The 14724-nt window shown below is 52.1% G+C and overlaps 2 protein-coding genes across 3 annotated transcripts; one reads left to right on the forward strand and one right to left on the reverse strand.

Annotated features, from left to right (window-relative positions):
- Positions 1-1606: 1606 nt before the first annotated feature.
- Positions 1607-6435, forward strand: LOC125708169 (uncharacterized). The gene is made up of 5 exons (XM_048975752.1): positions 1607-1761; positions 4113-4400; positions 5251-5394; positions 5513-5540; positions 6007-6435. The coding sequence occupies exons 1-5, from the start codon at positions 1722-1724 to the stop codon at positions 6125-6127; spliced, it is 621 nt and encodes a 206-aa protein (XP_048831709.1). The 5' UTR covers positions 1607-1721; the 3' UTR covers positions 6128-6435.
- Positions 6436-9405: 2970 nt separating this feature from the next.
- Positions 9406-14430, reverse strand: ptafr (platelet-activating factor receptor). 2 transcript variants are annotated; one of them, XM_048975747.1, is made up of 2 exons: positions 12997-14430; positions 9406-12199 (listed from the first exon to the last, which is right to left on the reverse strand). In XM_048975747.1, the coding sequence occupies exon 2, from the start codon at positions 12193-12195 to the stop codon at positions 11128-11130; it is 1068 nt and encodes a 355-aa protein (XP_048831704.1). In that variant the 5' UTR covers positions 12196-12199; positions 12997-14430; the 3' UTR covers positions 9406-11127. The 2 variants fall into 2 exon arrangements, with proteins under 2 accessions (XP_048831704.1, XP_048831703.1); XM_048975746.1 differs by having other exon boundaries at positions 12898-13002.
- Between the last annotated feature and the right edge of the window lie 294 nt (positions 14431-14724).

Genomic DNA, 14724 nt, shown 5'->3' on the forward strand with positions numbered 1-14724 from the left:
CAGCCTATTTCAGCTCCAGGGCTGAATCGACCATTTTGAAATGTGGCTCCTTAGGCACAGCTGCGCACAGATGGCAGAGCTGCCTCTCACTGTCAGACAGGCTTCGGGGGCAGAGGGGGCTGCGGGAAGGGGGCGCCTCCAGCAGACCTGAGCGCTAAGGAGACGTGGCGGCTGCATGTGTGAGTGATGTGTGCCATCTAGTGGCCGAGTTTATGAATGCCATGCAAAGCAGCACAGGGGACACAAGGGCCAGGAATGAGGGTTATCATTGGGCCTGGGGGATTCTGGGACATGGACACAATAGAACCAAGAAGTTGGACTGCGGGTTGGACAAGAAGGGTGCATAATACAACAAAAACCCATATTCTGCTCTTTATTATAGAGTCCCTATGCTGTGACGCCCTGGGGTGAATGTATGATGAATATATGAAATACTATTAACCCCCAAAATATCCTGCTGAGGGCCCAGTTTGCCCCCCCCCACCCCACCCCACACACACAATTACTTACAATGTGCATCTGCCACACTCTAGGTGGGATGAAATGGTGAGGTGTTAGGAGCCTGCCCATTGGCTGGGGCTACCGCCAGTCATGCACCAAGTGTCTTCATTGGCTGGGCTGCTCTATGGCCCCTGTTGCTTTTGCCTGACGACATCACCTGTGGAGTCATGCAAGGACACCCTTAACACAGAGTCTCACAACCACATTTTGAGTCATGAAGGCACAGAACATCTGGGCCCAGCTACCCTCCCCACCACTGCCCCAGGTGAATGTGCTACTGATGAAGTGGGGGTCCTGAGAGGACACTGGGCCATATCAGCGCAGGCCTCCTGTTTCACGCTTCTGAAGGGGATTTGGAGGATGTGTGTCAAATGAGTGAATTTCTTCGGCTGTAAAATAAAAACAATTAATGATGATAGGAGAACAGACAGGCAGCACACTGCTCCAATGCAGGGGATTGTGGCTGGATAGCAGCCTCACCCCCAACCTGCTAACAGCAGACAATAAAGGCATGGAGAGTCAAAGATAAAGCATAGAATCAGGAGTCAGAGACGGATCACATGAATGGAATTGGGAATCAGAGACGATGCATGAATGGAATCGGGAGTCAGAGACGATGCATGAATGGACATGCTGATGGGTCTCAAGTCCTATCAGAAGCTCCTATCAGAAGCTCATATCAGAGGCTCCTATCAAAAGCTCATATCAGAAGGCTCCTATCAGAAGGCTCCTATCAAAAGCTCATATCAGAAGGCTCCTATCAGAAGGCTCCTATCAAAAGCTCATATCAAAAGGCTCCTATCAGAAGGCTCCTATCAGAAGGTTCCTATCACGTGACGCAGCTGCTCCAATGTGAGAGCGTGATGTTTCTGCTTACACCCTGTTGCGAGTTTTGCCAGCATCCCCATGACGTTTAATGGTTTGGTTCATATTTTTTATTCCTCCCCAATATCCAGTCCAGTAATTTAGGCCAGATTAGGACCAATACCGATACTGAACATGGGATCGGCACGTCCCTAAACATGACCGCAAAAGCTCCCCGCCAAGGGAGGTGCCGCTCTGCTGTGATGTGAGAGGACGGGCCAGCGGGAGGACAGGCTCCGGTTTGCACAGGTGAAGTGTTCACATCCAGGAGAAGCACAGCTTCCTCACACAGACAGCCAGCTTCCTCCCGCTGTGTGCAGACGAGGTGCATCGCCGGCAAGGTGTCCTCTCACAGCATGCTGCTGCTGCTGCTCCTGTGCGCGTCTGCGGTGGCAGGTAAGGAAGCCCCTGACCCCCTGACCCCCTGACCCTAAACCCTCTTTAGTGGGGAAGCATAGGCATTTATGACAGGAAGGCACAACACTGTCATACCTGTAATGAGCTCACAGGTGACTGGAATTTATTTCCTGTTGTTTTTGTTGTTCATTTGCTTATTTTTGTTGTCCTTGTTAGCAGAAGTAATCTTATGTCTATTTTATTCAGTTTTAATTGCTTGACAGCCCCTTTCTCGGGGCTGGGGCCGGGAGGAGGGGGGGGGTGCCACTTTTACAAGACAGACACCGGGGGAGGGGTAAGTATGTAATTCTACAAGTGGGGAACTGTCCACCTCATCAGCAGTGGGGAACATGTCGGCCGCGTACACACAGGGCGCGTCCATGCAGCTCTATGCTTCAGCCTTCAGCAGTTTCACTTCGCATCTCCCTATTGTCAGGTGGTAAACTGTACGTTTCTCTGTAAGGTTACTGACTGTTTGCTCACTGTCAGAGAGGGAGCTGACAGACGGATGCCAGCTAAGCCAAACACCGTCTACCAAAATGCTTCCTTCAAAGCTACTACCATACTGCAGCGCTAACACTCAATCACCATGCCACCCGGGAGCGTTTATGGGTGCATTCCTGGGTTTGTTTGTGTTTAAAGTTGTTTTCATAGAGGCAGCTTCCCTCTCGGCATCTGGGCTTCGGTCCAGGCTCTGCCATTGTATTCTGGGCCTGTTCTGACCCGTTCTGAAGGCTTTGCAGAATCCTGGCTTATTTTCAGCACCTGTAGCACCATTACGGGCCCCGGAAGGTATTAAAAGAGGCAGTTACAGCACATGCCGCGGGCGCCCCAGGCGAGCTGCACCGAGGTCCACCGCCATGGGGAAGCCGAGCGCTGGTTTCAAATATGTTCCTCATCTGGTGCCGCACTGTACTGTGGGGTCATGTTGTTGATGTGTGTGGTAAGAGGAGTGGAAGCACAGGCAAGGTTCCTGTCACCCCAGGCTTCCTGTCAGTCTACCCAGCAGCTGCGGCTCTATCGCCAGGGCCTAGTCGTGCCTCTGCTCCGCCTCGGAGAATCGCCCGGGCCTCGTCGTGCCTCTGCTCCGCCTCGGAGCATCGCCCGGGCCTCGTCGTGCCTCTGCTCCGCCTCGGAGAATCGCCCGGGCCTCGTCGTGCCTCTGCTCCGCCTCGGAGCATCGCCCGGGCCTCGTCGTGCCTCTGCTCCGCCTCGTAGAATCGCCCGGGCCTCGTCGTGCCTCTGCTCCGCCTCGGAGAATCGCCCGGGCCTCGTCGTGCCTCTGCTCCGCCTCGGAGAATCGCCCGGGCCTCGTCGTGCCTCTGCTCCACCTCGGAGAATCGCCCGGGCCTCGTCGTGCCTCTGCTCCGCCTCGGAGCATCGCCCGGGCCTCGTCGTGCCTCTGCTCCGCCTCGGAGAATCGCCCGGGCCTCGTCGTGCCTCTGCTCCGCCTCGGAGAATCGCCCGGGCCTCGTCGTGCCTCTGCTCCGCCTCGGAGAATCGCCCGGGCCTCGTCGTGCCTCTGCTCCGCCTCGGAGCATCGCCCGGGCCTCGTCGTGCCTCTGCTCCGCCTCGGAGAATCGCCCGGGCCTCGTCGTGCCTCTGCTCCGCCTCGGAGAATCGCCCGGGCCTCGTCGTGCCTCTGCTCCGCCTCGGAGCATCGCCAGGGCCTCGTCGTGCCTCTGCTCCGCCTCGGAGAATCGCCAGGGCCACTTCAGTGCCAGTCTTTTCAGCCTCCAGTGTCTCATGCTGTGGGTGTAGATGCAGCCTAGAAAGGGGGCATTTTGTCTCTATGGTGGCCCTTTGTCACCCCCCACTCCAATCCCTCCAAAGAGTGCCCTCAGGAGGCCTCCAGGCTGATGCCAAGTCGTCTGCTGCGTCTCCGCCAGTGAGATGGCTCCTTCTCCCACATCGACGTCAGAAGCTGTACACCAGGGCCTTCCACCGATCCACCGATGTTGTGCCCAACAGGGATCTCCCCCAGGTTTAACATCTCCTTCAGCAAGGGTGTGCCAGTTGTGCTGGTTGGCACAGAGGTGCAGATGATCTGTCACTCCTGGCCTAGAAGCCTGGGAGGCCCCACATGGTACTGGCTGACTCCACAGAATGGGACCGGGCTGTGGGTCACAGTCATGTCAGGCAAAGTCCTGAGTCTGCATAACGTGACCGTGAGAGACTCCGGAAGCTATGCCTGTACGTACACTACAAGCTAAGATGTCAGCCAGCCTGTTAACCTGACAGTGATCGGTACGTGCTGCTTTACATGGGCTTTGCTCGGCCGCACAGGCGCACTCCCCCTTCCCGTAGCTGCTGTGCCCCCCTGACAAGGCTTGCTGTCGCTATCTCCACAGAGGTGCTCCCCCCCATCACGGTGGTTGCCACGCCCAACGACTTTGTGTTTGAGGGCCAGACGCTCACCCTGAGCTGCGTGTCAGCTTCGGGGGGGGCCGTCTCTCCTCTCGTGGTTTGGAGCTGGGAGAGGGAGGGTGTCAACACCTCCGAGAGCGTGGGTTCGGGCCAGAAGCTGAGCCTGAGTGCCGTGGAGCAGAGCGGCAACTACCTCTGCCAGGCATACCTGCCCATGGAGGGTATCGAGCAGAAAAGCAAGCTCCACGCAGTGCACATCCTCCCCCAGCCAGGTGAGCCTGCAGGTGATGGGCGACGTCACTGTACCTGTGTCTGTGTGAGTCTGCATATGTGTGTGTGTATGTCTCTGTGTGTGACTGTGTGTGTGTGTCTGCCTTTGTCAGTGTGGGTGTGTGTGTGCCCATGTGTGAGTGTATTTAATCTTGTGTGAATTGCAGTGTCCACAGATAGCAGATCTTTCATCACAGACTTTACAGGAAGGTTTGCATGAGTCAGTGGAAATTCCCCACAAACACAGACATGTGAGAGCGCCCTCCAGAGTGCGTGTGTGGGTGTGCGTCTTTGTCTCACAGGAGACGTGTGAGTCACCGTGTCTCTGCGTTACTCCTCTGTAAAGACTAGTAGCAAGGGTTTCTCACTGGGGGGGGGGGTGCACTTCATCGGCTGATCTTCAGACACACTGCTTCCCCCCCATCCTCCCCGCAGAGGCACTGATGCCTGAACACCAAGGCTGGAGAGGGAGGGGGGCATCTCTCACAGGCAAATGAGAATAGGACTGTGTGTTTCGGAACAGAAATGTAGTGAAACAGAAAGGCGGGTTAGCGGGCCAGCCGTCACTCCCTCCGCATGCTAGATCAGCACGCGTCTGCAGGAGCCATGCACAGGGCCTCCACAACGATGGGACCAACGGTCCCCGATAGCAGCAGTTAAGCAGCAGCCATTTTGATATTGATGGCCAGTACAATATTGGAGAGGCATCGTCATGGCAACGACAGCCAGGCGATGACCATGTAGTGACAGTAAGACGCAACGGTGGTCCCGGACGACGCTAATGGTTGCCATGACAATCAGGATGACTGAAGAGAAGATGACTGCACTGACTGGCGGCCACTGTGCCCACAGGGCTTCTGACCATCGGCATCGTAGCGTTTGCCCTGGTACTGCTGGCCTGGACCATCCTGCTCCTGATACTTCTGTACCTCTACATGGGACGGGCCAAAGCAAGCAAGGCCCTGAAGAACCTGGACAGACAAGCGCCCCCTGGAGGTGAGTGACACAAAGTGTAGCATCGCATTACGGTTACGTCAAGGTTGCCGAGAGGAGGCTGAGCAGCCCTGTGAGGGCAGGAGGTCATTAGTAACGGATCCTTTCTGTTCGTTTTTAGGTCTCCCGGGTTCTCAGACCTGCATACAGTAAGCAGTAGGACACACAGATAGCAGATACAGCTTTGTGTTTGTGTGTCTGTGCGTGTGAGTGGGTATACCTTACCTTATGGGGACACAATGTCCCCACAAAGTGATGAATACCCGTTTTTTTTTCCCCTTATGGGGACCAGTTCCCTCAATTTTATAAAAATCTGTGACTGCAATGTAAAAACTAAAAATGCAAAAACTCTTGTATTTTGCTTGGTTACTTATGGTTATGGTTAGTGTGGGGTAGGGGTTAAGGTCGTCATAGTTAGCGTTAGCATTTCTCCACTGGAAATGAAAGAGCGGTCCCCATAAAGGTATGTTTATGTGTGTGCCTGTGTGTGTGTGTGTGTGTGCGCGCCCTGCTGGGTCCATGTGTGCCAGTGTATGTGATGTCACTGCACCATGCTGTAGCTGCCCATAACCCCGTAGTGCTGCTGTACCTAAATCCTGCCTCTCCGCCTGTCAGGACAGTGCAGGGGCCGATGGCAGGAGGAGACATCTACATGAACTGCAAAGAACTGGCGGAGACCTACTGTGACCTGAACCCCTCCAGGAAGAAGGAGAACTTCTATGGCAAACTGACCTGAGAGTCACAGCCGGCAGCCTCCCAGATGCGGCACAGCGCCGCTGCCAAAGCAGCCAAGCCGTGTTACTGCAAAGCCGGAAGCAAAAGCGCTTGACTCCGTCCCTCCAAGCTGTCCTGCTGTCTCTCAGTCCGCTTCGTCCCGCTTTGCTCCTGCTGCTCGCCAGGCATGGTGCTCGTCTTAGGCTGCCTTGCTGGGGTTATTTCACTGCAAGGGGGAGTCACTATCTATTATATCTTTCTAATGCTTTCACTTTTCTGTATGCTGATGTATTGAGCAGATCAACAGACAAAGATTAAAAAGGAAATTATTTAATCACTTTGGCAGAGTGTTTAACACACACTAATAACAACTGTGCAGAACCTACAAATTATTAATTAAATCACCACTGGGTAGAATCACTGTACAACAACACAAATAACTATCCGGTTCCGAATGCCAGCCTACCCCAAAGAGTCACAGCCCGCACCCCGCTAATCCTCACACCGGCACAGAGCCGGGAAGGAGCCGGGCGTTGGCACCGTCGTGTGCAGGGATACTTGTCAGCAGATGCAGTAGAACCAGCATCATTCTCTGGCTGAGAGACTGAGATGATGGGGATTCAAAGACCAGGGCAGAGAAGGAGGCCCCATTCCATCAGCCCCCTCACAGGAGCCTTCACCACAAACGCTGTTTGTTTATTTAGGGACCACGCTGAACTTAACAGGAAGCTGCAGGGTGGACAGTGTGGCAACATTGCTTCGACGCTGTGGATAAACGCAGGCCAGGTGCTCAGTTTTCATTATCTTCTAGAGAGAGAAGTCGCCTCGGTCTTTGCAAGATTTCTGAACTGCAGGAAGTACATTTCTGAGAAGCCAAGAAGATTACGAGAATTCTGTGTGGGAAATGACAGGCGCTCCGGCTGCTGCTTTGAGTCATCAGTGTATGGGTGTATGTTCACTTCTTGTTTCTGTACATTTTCCACAAATGGAAACGCATCTGACTGGTGACATCGGAAATGTGGAGACTCTCCTTGATCTAAGAAAAGAGCACTGCAGGACAGGCCCAGGCAAGCCGCATATGACCGTGAAACAAAACAAGTCAGTTGCTAGCTTTGAAAACAGCAGGTGGCCAACGGCTCTGGGTTAAGTGGGTTTCTACGTTGGACAGAAGCCATGCTGGTCCATTATCAAGCCCATTTCTTTCAGAATTAATAGCTGAAATAAGTGAAGTCAAATGTTATCAATTTCACTGGAAGAATTTTAAAAATGATACTAATAACAATGAGGTGCATTATTGTAATAATGACACTAGACAGTCAGAAGGGCTCATGAGGGTTTCTGGGGAAAAGGAGAAAAATGAGGAAATGCAAATACAAGTTTAGGAAAGCAGCCAAAACAAGTGGGACACCGAGACTGTGCAGAATACGAGAGGAGCACCGAGACTGTCTGCAGAGTGCGAGAGCGGGGCACCGAGACTGTCTGCAGGGTGAGAGCGGGGCACCGAGACTGTCTGCAGGGTGAGAGCGGGGCACCGAGACTGTCTGCAGAGTGAGAGCGGGGCACCGAGACTGTCTGCAGGGTGACAGCGGGGCACCGAGACTGTCTGCAGGGTGAGAGCGGAGCACCGAGACTGTCTGCAGGGTGAGAGCGGGGCACCGAGACTGTCTGCAGGGTGACAGCGGGGCACCGAGACTGTCTGCAAGGTGACAGCGGGGCACCGAGACTGTCTGCAGGGTGACAGCGGGGCACCGAGACTGTCTGCAGGGTGAGAGCGGGGCACCGAGACTGTCTGCAGGGTGCGAGCGGGGCACCGAGACTGTCTGCAGGGTGAGAGCGGGGCACCGAGACTGTCTGCAGAGTGCGAGCGGGGCACCGAGACTGTCTGCAGGGTGAGAGCGGGGCACCGAGACTGTCTGCAGGGTGAGAGCGGGGCACCGAGACTGTCTGCAGGGTGCGAGCGGGGCACCGAGACTGTCTGCAGGGTGCGAGCGGGGCACCGAGACTGTCTGCAGGGTGAGAGTGGGGCACCGAGACTGTCTGCAGGGTGCGAGCGGGGCACCGAGACTGTCTGCAGGGTGACAGCGGGGCACCGAGACTGTCTGCAAGGTGCGAGCGGGGCACCGAGACTGTCTGCAGAGTGCAAGAGCGGAGCATCGAAACTGTCTGCAGGGTGAGAGCGGGGCAGCCTACGCACTCATCTCTGTCTGTGGTGAAATTATCATGCCTGATAAAAAGATCTGATATTACAGCTTTGTGTAAATGTGCGAAAGAGTTAAAAAGCAGGTCACCAGTTCAGCTAAGAGCATGCGTACATATGCAGATGTCTGGGTTTCTAATCCTCAGAGCTCAATGCTGGCTTCAGGTCCACCCTAAGCTTCCATTAGGGGGGTGTGCAGGCTCCCTCTGTGTCCTGGGCCATGGACCTTGCGGGACAGGCTTCTGTGAAGGCTCGGAATCACTAGGTCTAAGGCAGGCCCCCCTGCACACAAAGAGGGCAGAGTTTCAGCTCTAAAGAGTTTGGTGGTGAGCATTTCAGACTAACCCTAAGGTGATCTCAGATTTGATTATAATGGTTCAAAAAGGTTATTAGCACAGGAGGGACTGGCGGAGGCTCTGAATGCTAACCTCTGGCTGACTATGCTTCCAGTTTCTGCTGAAATCATTACCGTTACTTTCATGCTTGATTATGGAAATCAGGAGAGCCCAGGATAACGGGCAGATCTTCAGGCTGCAGTGTATGATCCCATGTGGTTCATCGTTCGTGTGGATGGTTATTATCCAGACACTCCCCAGAAAAGGTTTACATTTCAAAATGAATATGCATACTTCTGGTGTTTGGACAAGCTCACAGTCCACCTGGTGAAGCAGAGGAGATCCTAACAGCCTCCGATGGCCTATCTGGGGTCTCTGTTCCAGGACAGAGCAGCCAGGGCCCACAGCAGTGACTCCCAGAGTGCTCCCTGAGAGTCCCTTGTCTGAGGAATGTGTTCAGACAGCAGAAGCACCTCACAGAGTCTCACAGAGGGGAGGAGACCGACAGGCAGAGTCACGCAGAGAGAAGGAGACCGAAAGGCAGAGTCACGCAGAGAGGAGGAGACCAACAGGCAGAGTCACGCAGCTGATTAGCGTCACGCCATCCGCATCACTATAAGTTAATGAAAGAAACATCTAAACAGGCCAAATCTGCGTGAGAACAGAGAGTGAGAGGCTGGATGCGGGGAGGAGCTGCGGGTGACCATGTCCCCAGGAACGAGACCAGGCGCACTGTCATGCAGGAAAAGGCAAATAAGGACAGAGAGGCCAAATCCCATATTTTATTACACTTTAATGGAGACATAGAAAAATAAATGAGCATACAAGCCCGGATTTCATACTCCTAAATAAGGATGTATATGCGGCTCTGGGAAAGATTAAGAGATCACAGCAAAATCTTCACTTTCACTCAATTTATGTCTATAAAATACATGTTTTTGCAAACTCCAGCCTCGCTCTTCCCCGCTACTCACTGAACCCGTGGGTTCCTTTAAATCAGAGCTAGACGAGATTTTAACAACTCTGGGTTATTAGCCAAGTTCTCCACAAACGAGCCGGATGGACCAATCGGCCTCCTGCCGTTTGTCACTTTCTTATGTTCCAAGGGCTTCCTCCTCGCTTCACCGGTCTTCAGCCCTGGCAGTGCACTTCACACCTGCCCTTAATGGTTGCCATTCTTTGTTGAAGGTCACCTGACGTCTTCCTCTGATTTATGAGGCACTGTCTGTGTTCTGACATTACAGCATGGAATAGCGTACTCTGTTAGAGCGCATGCGTAGAACAGAACAACAATGTTCTCCGACGGCCCTTAAACGTAGCAGACCGTTGCAAGAATATTCGATGGAAAGTAAGCGATTATACTTTCTCGTTTTTATGTGTGGGTATAGTTATAACTGTGTATATGTAGCATCTATGCTGTTTCTCGAATGTAAGCTAGTGCATAAATTAAACCCACTGTTCCAAAAATACTCCAGCTTTCTGTCATACACGTTCTTTTATTTTCTTGCATAGTCCGTTTTTGTTCATACTCTTTAATATTCCAAACAAAGACAATTTCGGGCAGCTACAGGAACAATGAGGACTCTCAGCTCCGTTCCATGCTATAGATCTGCTTATCTGATGCCACACATTTTCTTATCAGATTGTTATCGCTGTGAAAAATCACAGGAATTTTGTTCTGTTAGCATATATTTCCTTTCCAGTATGTTTTACCAGCGTTCAAAGCTAGAGGTATATTGTGCCGATAATATACATTTTCCTTATCAGAACGCATTGCCACCGTTTAAAAACCATAGACATTTTATTCAGATTGGGTACATTTCCTTATTAGGATACATTCTCTCGGTTAAAAACACAGTTCATACTGACATCGTAAATTTTTGCCGTAGAAATTTTTGCCTGAAAGACCGAAATGCAGCGTTTGCCAGCAGAACTTGGATTAAACCAGGATTTAACTATGAAATTTCTTTTCCAGAGCTGTATAAAGCAGGAGCATCAGAGTGGCTCCGGCAAGGTTCACACACAGAAATCGGTCATGACCGCCGTGTAAGGACACCCCCGGGCCGACGCGGGAAGGCGGTATGGGGGGAACTTTAGACGAGGATGCAGTGAACTCTGATAGTTCCCATTCTAAATGACCTGATCTAATTAACCTCGTAAGTTTACTGTAAATGCAGTGACTGCGTGAGGAGCAGGAACTGCCTGCGCTCCCTGCCAGCAGCCGAAGTGCGTCCAGTGACCTGAACGCCACAGCAGTGTGCTGAACACCGGTCTGCCCACTGTGTCCCTGTCTGACGATACTGGGTGTGCAGGGATGCCAGATGTGTGCGTGTGTGAAGTGTGTGTGCGTGTGCGTGTGCGCGCGTGTGTGCGCGTGTGAAGTGTGTGTGCGTGTGTGAAGTGTGTGTGCGTGTGTGTGCATGTGTGTGCGCGCGTGCGTGCGTGCGTGTGTGCGTGTGTGCGTGCGTGTGTGACGTATGTTCCACCCGCTCAGTGCACCGTGGGCCCCATCACCTCCTTCGGCCCCCGCGTCACCATGGACACCGTGGTCTGGGAGCTGTTCCTGGGGCAGCTCCTCCCTCGCATCACCTTCTTGAAGTGCATGGAGATGAAGCTGCGGAACATCTTGGTGGCCAGGCAGTAGATCACCGGGTCCAGCAGGCAGTTGAGCCCCATGAGCATGAGGGTGACCTGGTGGGCGTCGTTGAGGAACCTCCTGCTAGCCTCCTGCTCCTTTCCCTTCATCGCCAGCTGCAGCACCATCAGCGTCCAGGGCCCCTGCACCAGGTGGTGGGGCACGAAGCACACCACGAACACCACCAGCACCACCGTCACCATGCCCAGGGCGCGGCTCTTCAGGCCCGAGCTCCGCACACTGACGCGGGTCCCGTGTGGAGCGACGGGCGGAACCAGCAGGGCGCGGATGATCAACAGATTGCAGATGACGACCATCAGAAAGACCACAAAGAAGAAAGAGATGATGAGGAAGTGGGTGGTAACCAGGAAACACTTCCTGCTCTCGTCCGATTCCTGGTATCCCTCAAAGCAGCGTGATATTCCTTTGTCATTGACGACACCATCTTGGATCAGATACGGGATTGAGGCCAACACGGTGAAGACCCAGATCATCAGCGAGACGAGCACCCCGCGGCCCCAGTGGTCAGATGTGGCGGCACTGAGTGGCCGCGTCACCACCCAGTAGCGGTTGAAGCTGATCACGGCCAGGAAGAGGATGGAGCAGTAGGTGTTGATGAAGAACAAAGCACCGGAAACTCTGCACATGGCTTCCTGGAAACGCCAGTTGCCCCTCTGGTTGTAGTAATCGATCCACAGGGGCAGAGTGATCACGAAGAGGAGGTCCGCCACTGTCAGATTGGTCATGTAGATCCGCACCTCGTTCACGGCTTTGACATCGCGGATGTTGCGCAGAATGTAGAGAGCATAGCAGTTAGCTATTAGCCCAAAGATGAAGACCAGGCTGTAGAAGATTGGGAAAACAGAATATCTGAACGGTGAGTCCAGGAAGCTGTAATTCTGCGACATATTCCCCGAAGACATCGTCCTTTGAAGGAAAGAGGACACACTGTGAGCAGAAGGACAAAAAAGCACAAAGCAAATCCCACAGTGAACTTGTAACTGAAGTACAAAAAAAAACACGAAAAGTCCCAAATAGCCTGCAAGAGGAAGACAGCTGCCATCCAAACATCACGACGTCAGCAGCCTGTAAGCATCACGGGCTCTGTACCTAATGCCATCGTCAACCATCAGCACGTTACTCTACGCTGCCGATAAGCCGCAGATTACTGTCCAGGTGTTTGTTTATAATCTTACCAAAATACAAGGAGCATTTGCAGGACTGTCCAGCCTCTGGCGGTTATTAAGTATATCTTTGATTGATTGTCTTGGGTGTTTCATGTCACGCCGGCGTCTTTTACCCTCGAGGACATGCGAGACAGTCCACCCACAGACAACGCTTATAATACTAACCCAGTCTATAGCTTAGTCTTCTTGTTTCGTCCAAAACATAAAAAAACTGAGACAACCACATACATTTGACCTGGCAGCTGCAGTCTGTCATTCGTAAGATAAGAAATAATGGAAATAAAAAAAAAAAACATTAAACCTACATCACATTCATCGTTTCCAAAGTCTTCATTAAATGTAGACAAATATTTCCATACCGCGTTTATAAATGATAAATGTTCGCGTTTATACTCTTCCTACATGGGCGCGTAGATCAAGGCTGTCGCAGTGCCTTACTTTATGACAGTTTGTCTTGGTGATCTAGCACCTCCTGATTTCCACATGCAGCCACCAGCATGAACTGAAGGCGAAGAGAGACGCCAAGCTGCTACTCACCCGGCCGGAGCCCCGCTGCTCTGGAAGCCTTTGGGTCTGATCGCAATACCCACTCTGTCTGCGCCGAATGAGGACGGCTGTAAACATCAACCTGTCTGTCTGAAGTGCAGAACGTGACGGCCTCCCCCTGCCTCCCCCTGCCTCCCCCTGCGCGGTTACGGCTTCTCAGCAACTCCTTCTTGAGCAATCAGCCCGGGGATCGCACCTCCCGACCATCCTCGGGCACGGCCTTTTACGTCATGCTCAAGTGCACATTGTTATGAACTTACATTGACTCCATTTCTACTGCTGTTTTGCAAGCTTGGATTTTTCGATCCGTTTCATAACGGTACAGTGCCGAGTATAATTATAATGAGCATAAAAAGCTATTCTTTAACTTGGCATAAGCTCATTACGCTCATTTCATAATAAATTTATGGTTTTACATGTTTTGAAGGGACACGTTTGCTAGGGTGGTGCAGTGGCTGGCAGTTACCTCACCCAAACTCACCACCATGGCCGTGTGTGTGGGGCTTGCATGTTCTCCCCCAGTCGTCATGGGGTTTCCTTCTACTCTGATATAGGCTCCAGACCCCCAGCCTCCTTTGACCCTGAATTAGACAAGTGGGTACAGAGGATGGAACGATAGATGTGTAGACCACATATTCAAAGAATGGACATCTTTTAAAATCCCCCACCTCAGACATCAGACAATTCACTTCCAGATTTGCATGTAGCATTGTCAGACACGTCATCAAACCGCAACATCGTCACAATAAGAAAAGCCGAGTGCCTGAGGACAAGCGGATGTTTTGTTTTTATTCAGAATAAGCGGTGAAACTTGTCCAGCGGGCCGCTGCAGATTAGCAGAATTATGTTTGCATTCTAAGGAAAACGAAAGATCGATCTACAAGTCAGATTTAGCAATGAACTGTAAACAGGGACCATCCCTAAGGAAGGGAAGTGGATGTCGGATGGTTATCCAGTTACCGTTAGTCCTAGTAGATTAACTGTCACCCTGTAGTAAGCAGCATTATATACACACAGACGTAAACGTGGAGTATCTGGGAGAAACCTGTATCTCATGGGAGGGGGGAGAGGAAGTGAGTTTTAGAGCCACCCCCCTCCACATTGCAGAGGTGTGAGGGCCAACAGGAACACCCACTGAGTACTGGCCCTAACGCAGATACGTGGCGACAGGGGAGAGGCACGGCAGCTGAAGCACCGAAGCCCACAGTGGGCCGCGCAGGTAAAAACAGGAGGCTGCATCCGGTCAGAGGTGAGAGCAGAGCAGGGGTGTGTTTTACTGCAGGTTCGGAGGAAACCATCTGCTTACTAATAGCAGACATTTGGTCGTTAATTAGCTAGTTAGCTGTGGGCAGAATTTGCACAGGTATCTTAAACGAAGCATTTCATTTAAATGAGCTGCAACTTACTGCTTACTGTGGGCTCGCGCGCACACACACACACACACACACATCTTTGTGGGGACTCTTCATTCATTTCTATGAGCATAACCCTAACAATAACAACCTTAACCCCTACCCGGCCCTAACCATAACCATAAATAACCAAACTAAATAGACTTTTGGCATTTTTAGTTTTTCACTGCATTCACAGTATTTATTTTATTAAAAATAAGTCTGTAGTTTGGGGACCAAAAAATGTCCCCACAAGGTAAAAGGTTACAGTTTTGTATTACATTGTGGGGAAATCTGGTCCCCAAAAAGTAATAATTACAAAAAACAC

Source organism: Brienomyrus brachyistius, chromosome 14 (assembly GCF_023856365.1).
Source record: "Brienomyrus brachyistius isolate T26 chromosome 14, BBRACH_0.4, whole genome shotgun sequence".
NCBI classification, from domain to species: Eukaryota; Metazoa; Chordata; class Actinopteri; order Osteoglossiformes; family Mormyridae; genus Brienomyrus; species Brienomyrus brachyistius.

What these genes read in the sequence shown, in the direction of transcription:
- LOC125708169 (XM_048975752.1), top strand. Translation starts at nt 1,722, where the DNA reads ATGCTGCTGCTGCTGCTCCTGTGCGCGTCTGCGGTGGCAG. An exon ending in GTGCGCGTCTGCGGTGGCAG is followed by an intron (nt 1,762 to 4,112) that starts GTAAGGAAGCCC and finishes CTATCTCCACAG; the next exon opens with AGGTGCTCCCCCCCATCACG. An exon ending in GGTTCTCAGACCTGCATACA is followed by an intron (nt 5,541 to 6,006) that starts GTAAGCAGTAGG and finishes TCCGCCTGTCAG; the next exon opens with GACAGTGCAGGGGCCGATGG.
- ptafr (XM_048975746.1), bottom strand. Translation starts at nt 12,944, where the DNA reads ATGTGGAAATCAGGAGGTGCTAGATCACCAAGACAAACTGTCATAAA. An exon ending in CCAAGACAAACTGTCATAAA is followed by an intron (nt 12,200 to 12,897) that starts GTAAGGCACTGC and finishes TTTCCTTCAAAG; the next exon opens with GACGATGTCTTCGGGGAATA.